Source organism: Leptopilina heterotoma, unplaced genomic scaffold (assembly GCF_015476425.1).
Source record: "Leptopilina heterotoma isolate Lh14 unplaced genomic scaffold, ASM1547642v1 Lhet_80, whole genome shotgun sequence".
Classification (NCBI taxonomy): domain Eukaryota; kingdom Metazoa; phylum Arthropoda; class Insecta; order Hymenoptera; family Figitidae; genus Leptopilina; species Leptopilina heterotoma.
Genome location: NW_025111181.1, coordinates 1164422 through 1180756, shown reverse-complemented (window position 1 = coordinate 1180756; position 16335 = coordinate 1164422). Strand labels below are relative to the sequence as shown.

The following is a 16335-nucleotide window of genomic DNA, read 5'->3' as shown; positions in this document are numbered from 1 at the left end:
TCAGAGCAAATTTTACTGTTTCAGAAGTAAATTTAATAAAAAAATACAGCCATTTTACATTGTTTATACTACAAAAATTGAATCCAAAAATCAAGTAAATTGTTAGAAATCCAATAAAAAAATTGAAACTAAATTTTTTTTCAAATTTTTGGTCATTGCTTTCAATTTTTACAATTTTTAGTACAAATTGTACTATTCCAGAAGTAAACTTTACTAAAATTTTGGTAAATTTTACTCAAAAATCATAGAAATTGATAGAAATCTAATAAAAAAAATATAAACTAAATTTTTTTGAAATTTTTGGGCATTGCTTTCAAATTTTTACAATTTTTACAACAAATTTTACTATTCCAAAAGTAAATTTTACTAAAATTCAGTAATTTTTACTTAGGTTATAATAAAATTTACTCCAAAATTGATGGAAATTGTTTAAAATTCAATAAAAAATTCAACCCAACTTTTTTTGAAATTTCCTTTTTTTCAATTTTTACAATTTTTAGAACAAAATTTTTCTTTGATTATAATAAACATTATTTTTAAAATGGTAAAAATTGTCAAAAGTACCAAAGAAAAATTCAGTTCTAAAATTTTTGTAATTTCTGCTAATTTTCTTCAATTTTGACCATTTTTAGAGGGAAATTTACTCTTCTAGAAGTAAATTTTAATGAAATTTAGTAAATTTACTTTGGGTATAGTAAAATTTATTAGAAAAAGGGTAAAAGTTATCAGAAATCCAATAAAAACTTCAAATTTATACTTTTTCTAATTTTTTTTTTTTATTTCTTTCAATTTTAATAATTTTTACAGTAAATTTTAAATAATTTTAGTAAAACTGAATAAAATTCAGTCGATTTAAAAATTTTAAACAGTTTACTAATTTTACTTTGTCAATAGAACACAGAAAGAAAATTTGTTAATTTTTTTTTCTGTGTAGTTTTCAGATGGTGTTATTTCAACACAATTCTTGTGTTATTTTAACAACCCATTAAAAATGTAAAGAAATTAAAAACACTCTAGTGTTAATTTAATACCAAATGTAGTGTTTTCACTTTTAGTGTTAAAATAACACTTCTTTTTTTCTGTGAATATTTCTTAAATTGAGAAAAAAATTATCCCTCTCCAGTATATAGTATTTGATAAATATTCTATTTCACTGCAAAACGTGTGAGTGTATCTTTTCTTCTTCTTCTTTTTTTTTGATATTTCCGACTTGTTGTATTTATATTTACTTGGCGATTTGATATATAAAATGCCTGTTTGTTTGGGAGGATCGATTAACGATAACGCGTCAATTAAGTGAGATCATCGAGTTCGAGGTCGATGGGCAATAATCGATGCCTTCCTCCGGGAATGAGAAACGCTTTCGAAGTTGATTATGAAACTTTTCATTCGTGTAGATTATATACATATATATATACGTATATCGTAAACTCGAAAGTGCAACCAATCACGTACGAATAACAGCATCAGATATATATCTAAAGAACTTGAATACTTTTATTATTATAACAGCAATGGCTGATCCTACGTTGCGTAACTGTTTGATCTTATCAGGATTCTTATCAATAAACACCTTGTTCATGAACGTATACATATATATATAACGGGATCTTTTTTCCTTTTTGCAAAAATTACACCAAGTGTATATATATATATATATATATTATAAATCTATATATACCTATATATAAATAATATGGCGTGTAACGGACCCATGTATTACATAAAGGTCACGGGATCAGAAATCATCCAAGATTTTGTATTTTTTTTCTCCCTTCGGTTTTGAAAAAAAAATATAAGGCTTCCGCGATTAAATTTCTTTAAATACCATGAAGCACTTGAATATATGGATAATTACAGTGATATTGATTAAAAAAAAACAAAAAAAATTGAATATGACCTGTTGCAATTTTTTCCTCGGGTAATTAATCTTAATGGAAAAAACGTTTTTTCGTTGGTGGGGGAAAACAAAAATGCCTCTGAATCCAATTTAAACAAGCCACACGCATCTATGTATATATAGAAGTTGGAGAGGGGGGAGAAAAATTGCAACGGTTTCTATATAGATTACGTTGAACCCAGTCTAACGAGTTTTCGATATTTTTTTTGTTACAGGTAAGCCACCTTTGATTCCAATAGCTATTAAGGGGTGTAGCATCGCTTAGTGTTAAGGTCGGATCGACAGATAGAAAATTTTCCCACTCTCTCTCTCTCATTTTTGCAATGTGTGTGAGTGCTGCGGATGGAAATTGGATACCGAGGAGAGGGACTTACTCAACCGTGGAATCTTATCGGAACAGGTAACACACATATAGCGAGTAAGAAAAAGAGTGAGTGAGAGAGAGAAAATGCAGTAATTTCTACACACTGTTGAGGGTTTTGTGGTTACTCACTTATCTCTCATCATGGTTTCTCCTTTTGTCTTTCTCACCGTTTTGAATCTTTGGTTTTTTTTTTCTTTTTGTGGTTTTTTTCTCTTCGTCAGTTCCACTCAACTCAGTGTTGTAAACTAATCAATTTATATTTTTAATTTTTATATGTATTCACATGTATTTATATACATATATATATATATTTATACGTGTGTCAGATTTCCGCATTGAATTATGCAAAAATTTGACCTTTTACTTTTATAAAGATCAAAGTTCATGATTCGGGATAAATTCGATTGGTATTTAGAAATTTGTTATTGCATCTTTCGGGTATTTTATTAATTATTATTATTTATTATTTATTCCAGCGTGGAAGTTTCATTTAACTGATATTTTTATCAAGGAAATTTTTTATCGAAACGAATTTCTTATTTAAGAGAAATTCTTTAGTTTGAGACAATTTTTATTTAACGGAATTTTCCCCTTTAGGGGAATTTTTATTAACTGAATAACTGAGTTAGAAGAAATTAACTATGTCTTTTTGTTGTATATTATATTATTTTACTATGTTATAATTATTTTTATTTTATAATAAATTCAAAATTTTGTTTATCTTAATTTCAATTTAATAATTTCTTTTTAATTAACTGAATTTTTAATTGAATTCATTTAAATTCTTGAAATTGTAATTCTATTTAACAGACTTTTTTATTTGACAGAAGTTTTGTTAAATAAAAATTCCTCCAATTTAAAGTTTTATTAAACTAAAATTTTATTCAGTAAATTAGTAAATTGAAATTGTGTCAAGTAAAATTTGTATTCAACAGAATTTCTAAATTTTCTTTCAGAAGTTTGATTAAAATACATTTTTATAACTAATATTTTATTTAATTAAATTTTTATTTAACATAATTCTCATTTAGTAGAATTTTTATTCAACATAATTCTCTTTTCAGAAGAATTTTTAAAATTCTATTTGGCAGCTCTGTTAAATAAAAATCTCGCTAACTGGAAATTCTGTTTGTTGGAAATTTTGTTTAATAAAAATTTTTCTAAATGGAAATTCTGGTAAATAGAAATTCTGGTGAACAAAAATTTTATTAAATAGAAATATTCTATTAAATAGAAGTTTTGCTAAATGGAAACTCTGTGAAATAAAAATTATGCTAAATGAAAATTCTGTTAAATAAAAATTCTATTACCTAAATGGAAATTTTGTAAAATAAAAATTCTGTTAAATAGAAATTTTACTAAATCAAAATTGCATTAAATTCCAGTAATAAATTCGGATTAATTGTGCTAAATAAAAAAAATTGTGCTAAATTAAAAATTCGATTGAACTGAAGAATTCGTTTACGGATATAATAAAATTATTACCTCAAATGGAAAAACTTGTTTGGTCGACTCTTAAATCCGAGTGCTCGGGGCTAATCAGTAATTTTTGTTAATTGTAAAATGTTTAATGCAGAAGAAACACACCTTGTGAATTGCGTGAATTAATCAAGCTTTACTTTTTCTTTTTTCTTTTTTTTTACAAAAGACGAGATTAATCTAACGGATTTTACGGTTTGTTAACCCCTCTAATGGATTTGTACAGTTCATTTACCCGTTGAACTGAATAATAATGTTTCCATACAGTGCAAAAGCGAATAACAATAATAATAATAAAAATAATAATAATAATTATTATAATAATATATAAATAAAAAAATATATTTTATTTTAATTCCATTATTCATAGTTTTTTCGGTTAACAAATGGAAAATTAATTTTTTTTTCCATTTCTCGTGACAGTAAAAACGAGAATTGAATTATTACTTTTGTCAAAGAAATTCAAAATAAACACTTTATCGCGGTTTCGGGATTTAAAGAAATAAAAGAAGTAGAAGAAGAACATTGATTTATTGAATACGAGAGTAAATTTGTGTCGATTTCTGTTTGACTGTTAGCAGCACGAAATGCCAATTCTTTTTTTATTACTAAATTATTAATATTTTCCTCGCGTGCTTCTTTCTCACTTTTTATCGTTTTATTTTTCAAATTTCCGTCCTTTATTTACTTTTCTTTTTGCGCCTCATTATGGGATACAATTCCTGTTTGTCTCTGTCTTGTAGATTCATTGTCTCTCGGGGGGATATAAATGTTTTCTTTTTCATACAACTCTTTTTTTCCTCCACCTCCTCATCCACCTTCTTCTTCTCTGTCGAATGTGTTTGATTTTCAGTAAAAACAATTAAAGTAAAATTAATTCTTTTTGGAATTAAACGTAATAAAATAAAATAGTATTAAAATAATAATTAGTAACGTCATAAAATAAAATAGAATTGAAATAATAATTATTAATGGTCCACAAGTTTTTTTTATTATTTAGTGAAATAGACTTTAATCGATTCAAAAAAAAAAATGCTTATATTTGATTTTTTTCTCCTCTGATTTATTTTTCTCATTTCTTTTCCGATCTTTTTATTGAATTAGAAAGACGAATTATTTTTTTTTCTTTTTTATTTGCTTTATCGTGAAAATTCTTCATGTAATGAGAACTGCTTTAAGAGAGTGAGAGAGAGAGAGAGAGATGATTTTTGCGATCTTTTATTTTCTGCTGAATTTTTCCTAGGGAGTCGTTGTGACTTCCGACGACTTTGCCCCGAATGTGAAGGTTGGCGAACGTTGGATATTCGCACTTCCTGTAGAAAATTGATTTTTGCTGGCGATTTTTGTGTGGAACACAAAACTCTCCCTCCCTCCTTCTTTATTTGTCCCGGATCATGAAGACTTATATCGTGCATTACTCGAGAAAATTACCTTATACCGCAATAGGGATATTCACCCTCTTTTTCTCTTTCTCTCTCTCTGAGAATTTTCATTTGGCTCCTATATATAAACACATATTTGGCTACGTTCATCGGATGTCCATGTCGAATAGAAAACTTTAAATGTCTTTAGTATAAGTTATCTCGCGTGTTGTCTATATCATTTCGCGGAAAGTAAAATGGCGCTCTTTGGATCAAAAGAAAGAGGGGGAAAAAAGAGAAAAAGGAGGGAGAAAAAATTAAAAGAGAAAAATAGTCTCCTTTATTTATACGTGATTATTCAATTGATGACCGTCGTCTTGTGGTTATCGATTGCAAATAAAACGCAGTCGAAGAAATTCATACTGATGACTCACAGAGAATAATATTTCTTTCCGGGAAATGACACCAATTTACCTTTCGTTTGTCACTTTAGAAAAGGAATATTTTGCTCTTTTTTTTCTGCAAAAATTGAAAATTTATTTTTAATGGTCGAAATTTACACTGAAAAAAGAATTAAAAGAATTAAAGCCACGCAACCCGCTGGATAAACTATGGCAAACCTGGAAATGTCAGGAAATTTTATAAACCTTGGAAAAAACCTGGAAAAGTCAGGAAATTTTAATCGAAATCCTGGAAAATTATTGTTTTCTAAAGTTATTGAGCTTATTCTTGAAATCTAATTTTATTTTCTTATTTTATGAAGGAAGAAAATTTCGTTCTGTATGTAATATATTCGTTTTCTAAAAACGAAGGAATATCTGTAATGAACCACGATAATTTGAAAATAACTAATTTACTTTAGGGCTGAAGGGAAGGGAATTAAACGAGAGTCAAATGACTAGGCAATTAGATAAGAATGTTTGTCGTAGGTTATAGAGGGCAATTAGCATAATGCTTATTGGTACACATTAATAAGTTATAACGACGTTGATCTCGATTCACTTGTTGAAGGTTGATAAAAAAAATTTCTCTGCCTTTCGTTTATTACCATAATTATTGTATAAAACCTCTCTTCTCTCTCTCTCACACAACGTTATAAAAGGAATTTCAAGGCAATATAATACATGTGCTTTCATATATATTTTCTGCTCATTAGGAATCTGCGCAGGATATTTTTGTTATTGTTGTTGTTGTTGAGTTTTTGAAATTTATATATCTATTTTATTCGAATACATTGGAAAAATTCGTGGAGAAATTCTTTTTTTCTAATTTTTGAAATTTTTAGTTTCATTCATTTACTATCTATTTTTTTTTACTTTCTATTTTATTTATTTTTTTATGTCTATTTTATATTTTAACATAAAACAATATATTTTAATTGGAAATACACAAAGAGAAGTGGTATTTAATTATGGGTTTATAAATGGTTCTAATTATATTCGGAGTTTTAGGATTCTAATTTTAGAATTTAATTGTAATCGATATTTCATCAGAACTTTAGGATTTGGGTTTTATTCCTAATTATGAGTTTTCTATACTAAAATGCTAATAATCCAATTATATAGTAATTTCAACTTGATGATCGTGAATTATATTTCCACGCCGAAAAAAACTATTATGTAGCTTTTACTATATTTTACTATTTTTTAATTAATTTGAACTATTATTTAATATCCAAATTGTCCGGAATTTTTTAGCTTTTCTCTTAAATCTAAACTTTCACTATTTCCAGAGCCAATTTATCTTTGAATTTACTAATTTTACTAAAATTTACTATTTTTACTGAGTAAATTTTACTAGTTTTATTAAAATTCATTGAATTCAGAGTACATATTCATAAAAAAAAATTCATTACGCTTTTTTTTTTAGTTTACATTTTTGATGTTTCTTTCAAATTTGACAATAGTTGAAACATTATCATTGAGTGTATTCATGTAAAGTATATATATAGACATCTCCAAGGATTTGATTATTTCTAGTGAAATCCCTTTAGGAAATACAACCGTTTCTGCCATCTTGGTAAATAATCCGGGGCCAGTCACTTTCAGGAAATAACGATCTTCACCAAGCGAGATCTTATCCAAATATTTGCCGTCACTGTTGAAACCGCCATGAGTTTTCTTTCCCTTTTTCCTTCTTTTTATATCTTCAAACCGCATATGCCTCGAAAAGATTATTACAAAAAACAATGATGCTTATTATGTAGAGTGAATTCTTTTTTCCCCTCCATAAAAGTAAATTTGTAATAAAAATTAGTAAAAATGTACTTCGACCGTATTGGTAAAATATTTGTTCTCGAAATATTACAAGTTAGGTTAAAGGAAAATAATAAAAAAAAAAATAATAATAATAATACAATAAAAAAAGTTGCCGAGTAGTACGCAATTTAGCAGCGCATTTTATTATTATTATTATTATTATTTTGAGAAGAGAGAGAATCAATCGAGAATAATAAAATTTACTCCGAAATGAAAAAAATTGCAGTAAAATCTGAAATTTGCTGTGGAATAAAAAAAATATTTACTTCGGAATTAGTAAACTTTTGTAAAATTAGTAAAATTTGCAACGGGGGTAAAAAAAATTTCGTTCGACTTTAAGAATTTTTTTAGCAAAATTAGTAAATTTGCTCATTTCTTTGCTACTGATAATTATTTTTTACTAATTCTTATTAACATCGTTCGTGACTTTCTGCTTTAACAATTAGTAATACGCACCAATTTATTAGCAGAAAATAACTAATCATTTTTACTAATTTTGTTAAAATTTGCTAATTCCAAAGAGTGAATTTTTTATCCCTGAAGCAAATTTTACTAATTTTACAAAGTTTTACTAAACTTTATTAATTCCGGAGTCAATATTTTCTTCTTTCAAAGCAGATTTTATACTAAAAATTGCTATTTTCGGAGTAAATTTTTTTATTCCTTATTATTTCTGTTTACTGAAATTTCATATTTTAATTTAACTAAACTAAACTAATTGTTTATAAATTTTGGCTGACTTTTTGCATTAGCTATATTGGTAGTAGTATAACTAGTAACAAATAACTAATTATTAGTAAAAGATAACTAATTGTTAGTAGAGTCAAATAATTATTAGTGAAAAATAACTAATTATTTATTAGTTGAAAATAACTATTAGTAGAAAGTAACTAATTATTAGTAAGTAAATAACCAATTATGAGAAGAAAACAATTAATTATTATAAAAAGATAACTAACAAAATAGTCAGATTTGTTTATGAAAAGTTTTAGTTATTTTGACATAACCTAAATGCGAATTTAATTACTTAAGAGTCATCATTAACTAACTATTTAGTAAAAATATTAGTAATTGTATCAGTGACTGTCTTTTCACCATAAAATTAGTTATTTTTAATTAATTCATATTTAAAGAGTTAGCTTCACATAAAATATATTCGATTTTGCTTTATTGCTATATATAGAATTCCTCCTCTGTAATTAAACCAATTTCTGTAATGGAATCTGTATATATTGTTTCAATTGGAAATTAGTATTTATATATATGTATATATACATGCTGAGTCACCCGGGTTATTCTATACGCTTCGTAATTCGTTTTGTTATCAGCTAAATAAGCAAAAGCCTCAAAGCAAAAATCTGGAGAATTGGAAAGTTGAAGTTTCTGCACAGTGTCTTTCTTTCTCTATCTCTCTCTCTCTCTCTCTCTCTCCTCTCCTTGGTTGGAATGTGCTTTGGCGGTATCTTAGTCGCCGCATAAACGTACCTCAACTTGTGCCATAAACCTTCTCCATTGCCTCATAAAGGAATTTAATTGAATAAAGTACTACGGCGTAAGAAGCAGAACTACGAAACGCTAACCTTAGAAACGATTTTATTCCACTTTCCCACTAAATTCTGGCAACCGCAAGATCCAATCTCAATTTTAACCATTTCACAGATGTTTTACTTTATCTACATTTTTGCCTCATTATACTTTTTCGGGGGAATAAAAACACAATAAGGTCTTTTTTCGAAAATCGGAAATTTGACATAAATTTTCAATTACTTAGAAATCGATTGTTTTTTTCTTGTATTTGGAACTTTTGTAAAATTCCGTTTTTTTTAAAAATGGTCCGTAAAGTTCGTAATTTGATTAAAAATGAACGAAAAGTTCGAAAATTGTACGATATAATTTGGAGAATTTTAGAGAAATTACAACATAGACTCGGAGTTATCGATATCTTCAAATTTTATAGTTATGAAAAATTTAATTTATACTTTTAAGTAAAATGTTCTCTTATTTGACTCGGACTTATATTTTTGTCAGTAATTGGTCCGTAATTTTTAATTTTTGTTCCATAAAGTTTGTATTTTCAAATACTTGATTGGTTCGAGCCCTGAGAAAAAGTGATTTTTGTTTATTGCACAACTCACCCTCTACTACAATTTTATTTAAAGAAATTCCCTATTTCCCTTTGATCAAGATTTTTATTCTCCTTGGTGCTAGGAGGAAAAAAATAGCAGCACGTGTGAGTTCAACAGGGATTTAAAGTCAAAGGGTTTAGGAGCAGGGGAAAAAAAAGAGTGTTCTTAAACGAAAAACGAGTAAAGCAGTTATCCGTTGGACGAAAAGACTAAGGTTTACTAGAGTGGCTAGAGGAAAATAAAAGGGAAACCAAAAAGGAAGCGTTCCGTTGTAAGGGTGAGAGAAAGAAATAACGAAGGGTTGCTTGGCCGACTTCACTATATGCTTCAAGTTACGATCTTTTACGATCGCCTCCATTTCTCGACTTTCGTTCCGCCCTAGCGGAACTTCATCCGATTAAGCGGCTTTACGATCCCACGAGAAGAAGCAGTACCTGGTTCCGAGATACATTCCGTAGCACGTGGTCTCTTAAACATTGTGGAAAAACTGTTGGTTAAAAAAAAAGAAGAGGGAGATGATGATGAAGAAAGTTACGTTTGTGTTTGTGTGTAGGGACATTTTGCCCTTTCTGTAAATCTCGCGCTACCTACTTTGATGCAAGGTTAACGAACGTTATATAACTCCCGACTTTTATTCCTCTATCCGTCACAAAAAGATTTCGGGTTGCTACTTTTTTTTTTGTTTTGAAAAATGAATGTCACACAATTCTGTTGTTGTCGTCGTCGTCATTTTTTTTACGAGTTCGGTTGTACGTGCTCCATTCTGTAGGACTAGTCATTAGACGTAAGTGGCTCATTCAAGATTTGAACAATGGGGATCTAGTATGATTTTTGGTATACTACTGCACAAGTACTGCTGTACAACTACTATTCACAACTACTGCTTACAACTACTACTTACAACTACAACTGGTTTAATTTTTTTCAGTATTTGGTCCGTAAATAGTCTGTAATTTTTATTTTTGGTCCGTAAAGTCAGTGTTTTGAAATACTTTAACTGGTGTAAGCCCTGTAATTGTTTTCTTAAGGATATTAAATTTAGACAAAAAACGAATGAATAGTGTTGTGATGCAACGTTTTGATTTGTTGTTTTGTCTCAATTTGATATTCTTAGAAAAACTGTCATGACCTATAGAAGAGTATAGAAAATAGTGTAAGAGGTAGAGGAATGGAAGTGATGCTTTCTTGAGGGTTTTTAAATTTTCAATCAAGTATGTTCAAACAGGTGCGATATTGGCACGCGTCATTCGCTTTGTTCGGCACATGAGTCGAAGTAAAAGCCGAGGTTCCATTGTTAGGTAACCCCTCTGGTTCGGTATTTTTTTAGGGGTTGATTGTATTCAGTGTATACCTTTTCTTTTTGCACTGTTGTGATGTACACCTGTCGGGACCCTAAAAGTTCACCTGCTCAACTCTCATTCTATATATAATAAACCCCTGAAGTTCTCCATTGTCGTTTATTCGGTGAAACTCTAGATCACGTGGAACGATTATTATAATTCAATTTTTTCTAACTCGCGAGAAGTAACAAGTGTTTTTATTTCTTTTCAAAACAAAACTTGTCTTAAATTTAATGATTGATGATTCTATTGAATCAATTGAAAATTGAAGTTAACGATAATTTTTGAGTCAAGGACTAAATCAGCATATACTTGGGTGTAAAATTCCCCAGATATATTTTGGTAAACAGTATAAAATGTCACTAGCTATATTTTGAGTAGGAAGCTTTTGGTGGTTTAGTATAAAGCATAGCTTAAATACTTGACTCCCATGCTTAACCGACAATGACGACATTCATGTAGAGTTGGGAAAATGCCGATAAACAGTCTTAAGAGAGGGTCCTGAGTGCCAGCAGTGTCGCTACTTTGCGTTCCAGACAACGAGAGCAACGTGCCTTCACGATTTTATATACATAAAAACCGCACACACAGACGAAAACCATCCTCCTTCTTCTCACTATTTTCATCTCGTTGAAAGTGAGAGAGAGAAAGAGAGTTGAAAATGCTGGCTCCTTAAATTTTTGTTAGGTAATCTCATTTAGGGAAATTTTCTCTTCTTCTTCTTCTTCTTCTTCTTCTTCTTCTTCTTCTTCTTCTTCTTCTGTAGAGTATGGATATTGTACTTTTAGTTTATTTTGCTGTTGAAATGTTTACTTTTGTATTCTCTTTACGAAATGGTATTGTTTCTTAAGAAATAAGTTTCATTTTTGGGGGATCAGTTTCATTAGTCAGGTTTTAGTTTTTAGAGGTTAATTTCTAGGATGTGTTTCTTGATGAATCATAATTTCAATATACAGTTTTCATTTCAAAAATAACCAGTTTTTGAAAAGGGATTATTTTTCGAACTATAATATTTTACTTTATCGGTATTGCAGAATATTCTCTAAACGGTTAAAATTTGATGATAAAAGAGACAATAAATCTTTATTCGATGTACACGTACACGTATGCACACAAATGCACAAAGAGAGTGAGAGTGTATAACGGATTTGTTTGAATGAAAAGTTTGCTTAGTTCTCGAAATAGTGTTTCGACATGTCGTAGTGTCGCTGAATCGGCATGTCACACAGCATGGCCAATAAAGTGTGGTGAAATTCGAGTTTGGTACAACAAGGCCAACCGGAACGCTATGTGTGCGGAAGCAAGGGAAGCAAAAGTGCCGGATGTCGATATAACCTGGTAGCTCGTTTGACGCGTTCGTGCCCAAAATTTAAGGGATAAAATCAAATGAAATAGCCGACAGCAATCGTCCAACGTCCATGATTTATGTCTCCCCCAATGGTACACGGATACAATGGGAGAATAATGAAGGCGAAACGCGCTAACACACAGACAGACAGTAGTGAGGTTGGTATGTCCAGTTCTTAAGCCTTGGGGCCAGTAAATTAGAAAGAGAAGTCGATGGGGAGGTGTAGGGGTGATATCGAAGCCTCACTATTACAATCGTCTTTCACACACACAAACTCACACACGATATACACACTATATATTTCCAACCACGAAGGGTTCCGCATTGCGACTAATTCATTGACTTGCCTTGCCCCTGATAATTAATTAATCCCCCAACGAGTCTCAAGTCATATTGTCCAATCACAATTCAACTTTGAGAATTAGGAAAAGTTCGGTTATTTTTACTATATGTGAAATAATGAAGCTTCTCATTGTCGGATGTTTTCTTCTTTGCTTTTTTAATCTTTGGTGTGTTTTGCATCAAATCTAAATCTTTTAAGGGACAAAAAGTCCCGGATTGAGTTGGTCGAACATAGCACCAAAAGTTTTCTAGAATTTGGAGTTAACTCGACTGCCCCTTTCGGAATTTATAGTTGCAAAACTGTTAATTTTAACTTCTAGTAAACTTTTGCTACTGTGTGGACAATTCTTCTGGCAGGCTCTAAAGCACACCTTCAATTCTGCTAGCAGAATTTAAAGCACATGTGTAGTTGAGTACAACTCACTGTCAGATAGTTGAAGATTGCAAATAATTCAAAGTAAGTGCCGCACACTTTTCGAATCTCTGAGACCGATGTACTGAGGCATGAAATACTTCAGTATTTCATGCCTCAATACATCGGTCTCAGAGATTCCCGAAAAGTATATCCTCTGATTCAGTATTCTTATACATATAGTAAAACAGACCGCATCTCAAAGGAAAGCCATTTTATGAGCACTTTTTCAGAAATAAATACTTCACGTCATTTATCGACCACAACTTAAATCCCAACCATTTCTCTTCTTGTAGTATCTGAGCATTTGGGGGAATGGTTTTCCGCAATAATCGTCCAAAATAAGCCACTTAATTCGCGAATCATTGCGTTTAATGTGCTTGCACGACCAAAAGTTAGTCGGTAGATAGCATCAGAGAAACAACTGTATATATATAAGCCGGAGAGTAACCTCTAGACAGGAGCGAAACGTTTCACGCGGCGTTGAGCGAGCTCTTGGGTTGAACTCGTGACCTGACATCAAGTCGAGTTTTGCGATATATTCCACATATATACATAGATACACGATTACAGGAGTCTGTTTGTGTGTTAGTTTGAATGTCGTAACACTGTTCGCATTTGAGATTTACATGGTGTTTACATGATTTAGTATCCTTCCGGACGGTATGTTTGCGCAGTTGTATCTTGAATTTGGATGAAAATAAACCTAACCTAGGAGACGAAGTGTTTGTATATATAGAGAGTGGATCTTACAAATAGTGCCCGTGTGCGCTATGCGCTTCTATTGCGCGCAAGTTTTGGTCAAAATTCGCGTGCCGTTTGCTCTTAACGGCAGGAAATGTCGTGTCTACAAAGTTGCCAGTTTCCATGAATCGTTTTCACCCTAGTGAATGTTTCTCAAAGACGGACTTCTCTCTCTCTCTCTCCTTCTCTTGCTTCGTCGTCTCAGCTTTCCATGATCACCATGGAAACACCGTACCAAGGAACCTATTTCAAGTTTCGCCTCCTGGCAAACGCGAGTATGTGAGAGAGAGAAGGCACTGGTTTAAATTCTATTGCGCACACAATACGGTTACGATAATGCTCGTTGGGGCTTTGATTCATCGGTTCAATGGTTGGAGGAGACGAAAGAGAAGAGGAGTATGTTCGTCTATATGTGGAGAGAATATAGCAAAAGACAACTATATATATACCACACTTGAAATCGGAAGTTGGATGACATGAAATTGAATCCACTTTGGTAGATGAAATTAAAGAAGCTTCATTTTTTTTCATAAACCGGTTCTGAGAACATGGTTCTTAACGGATTACATACTTGTGCATAAGATGTGTCTCATGTTTATGACTTTAATACTGTATGTATAATTCCGTTGTGTTCTAATTGTTAATTGTGATTTATAACCAGAAAACTAGGACTTGACTTTGACTTTATTTTCTATTTCCTTCTGTGTATTTATGACAACTAAGGCAGTATTTGTGACATTTGCGGTGGACTTTTAGGAACTATATTAGAATTCCGTTTGCATTCGCAAATATAAAACATTTGTTCCCCAAAAGCATGTCGTTTTTCAACTTCTCCTTTTCATCTATCATCCATGCATCTAATTACTGCCTCTAATGTTGTACTTAACCTGGAGGAATAAATTTTAAATAGTTCGAAGCTCTCTTTCCCTGTATAAAGCGGTGTGTTTCATAATATGTGACTGGATGGAAAGAGCTTAAGCATACATATTTAAATATCCTCTTTTCTCCCAGCACTTACTCCCCTGGATCCTCTACTAACCATTTACGGTTCGCTCATCCAGGTTACTTAAAATTTAAGAACCTCAAACTAGGCCAGGTACTCGTATGTTTTACCAATTTTCTTTTCACATTGACCCAACTGCGCAACTGTTAAACCATTTTCGTTAATACTTTCGAACTTATGCACACCAATCAATCCTAAAACCAACTCACTGCTTTTGTTTTATTCTTTGTTCAACTGTTGACTATAAGGAATTTATCAAGTAAACAAAGACTCTCAAAGTTCAATTTCAATCAATTATTAAACAATCTAAAAAATTAAGGGATCATTTAAACAAAAGAAAGAAAGAAGGGATCATTATTAACTAAGGAATGAAATTATCATCTAAACCAAGAAATTAAGGACTCAATTCTGTATCTAAAATTGAGAAATTAACAACTATTTAAAATCAACTGTTTCAGTATTAATTCGTGTATTAATACGAGTATCAATACAAGCACTAATATCAAGAGATTAAGGAATATTTGTACGTCTAAGAATATTGATCGCACATATAAGCAAGAGAGAACAAAATTGCCTTAGGTCAAATTAATTTCTATACTTGTCAGCCAATCATAATATTTCTCGATTTAGAACAGGTGCTTTTAATTAGTTGACGATAACCATCCATTGTGTAATGATTTTGATTCGCATTACCGGCTCAGTTTGTGATTATGGATTTTACGGTTCACCATTTTATTCAAAGGTGAATGAAACACTTAATTGAAATGATTCATGCCGTAATGGTAATGTTATAATCTGAAATTATGGTTTTCATATATATATATTGCAGCATATATTCTAACTGTAATCTCTCCCACTAATGTATATAATTTTTTCTCAATGTTTTTACTGCGTATAATATTTTTATATACCGTATTAGAATAAAAATTATTAGAATGGAATAAATTATAAATTATAATATACAATATATATTATTCTGTATAAATAAATTATAATCTCTGGTGTAATTTATAGTATCAGGGTTGCCACAGGTCAGGGAAAATAAAATTGCTCTGGGAAATGAGGGAATTTTATCGAAAAGAGGAGAAAAATGTCAAATTTCTAGAATTATTACAAAAAATCTAATTTCTGGTGTTCGAAAGTATTTTTGAAAAATTTTAAATAGTTAAATATGCTTTGAATTTTTTTCCACTCTTTAAAACTTTTCATAATCACATTTTTTCCGAGGATATTAAATTGAGACAAAAAACGAATCAAAACGTTGCTTCGCAACACTTTTGATTCGTTTTTTGTCTTAATTTGATATCTGCAGAAAAATTACAATGAATTTTAAAATAGTACCTCGATTTTTTTTATTTCTGTAAATAAATTTATTTAACATAATTAAATACTGGAAATAATTCTTTCAAGTTATTTATTTATTACTTACACTGAAAAAAAATTTATTTTATTGAAATAACTGATCTCTTGTCTATTATCAAATAAATATTAACTCGTATCAAATAATTTTTAATTAATTTTTTTCAAGCAGACCGTTTTATAATTTGTTTATTTAAATTAATTAAATGGCATTTGAATCAATAATTTCATTATTTGAAGCAAATACCATTTAATTGACTAAAATAAAAATTATTTGATTCAAGTAAATATTTAATTGA

General features: G+C 30.1%; 1 protein-coding gene across 1 annotated transcript in view; it reads left to right on the top strand.

Moving 5' to 3' along the window:
• The first annotated feature begins 1696 nt into the window (after nucleotides 1-1696).
• LOC122511113 (Krueppel-like factor 6) overlaps nucleotides 1697-16335 on the top strand; it is a 345643-nt gene continuing 331004 nt past the window's right edge. Inside the window, exons 1-2 of the mRNA XM_043626172.1 lie at nucleotides 1697-1759; nucleotides 2190-2300. Coding sequence (XP_043482107.1) covers nucleotides 1697-1759; nucleotides 2190-2300 — 174 coding nt within the window. The remainder of the gene's footprint in view (nucleotides 1760-2189; nucleotides 2301-16335) is intronic.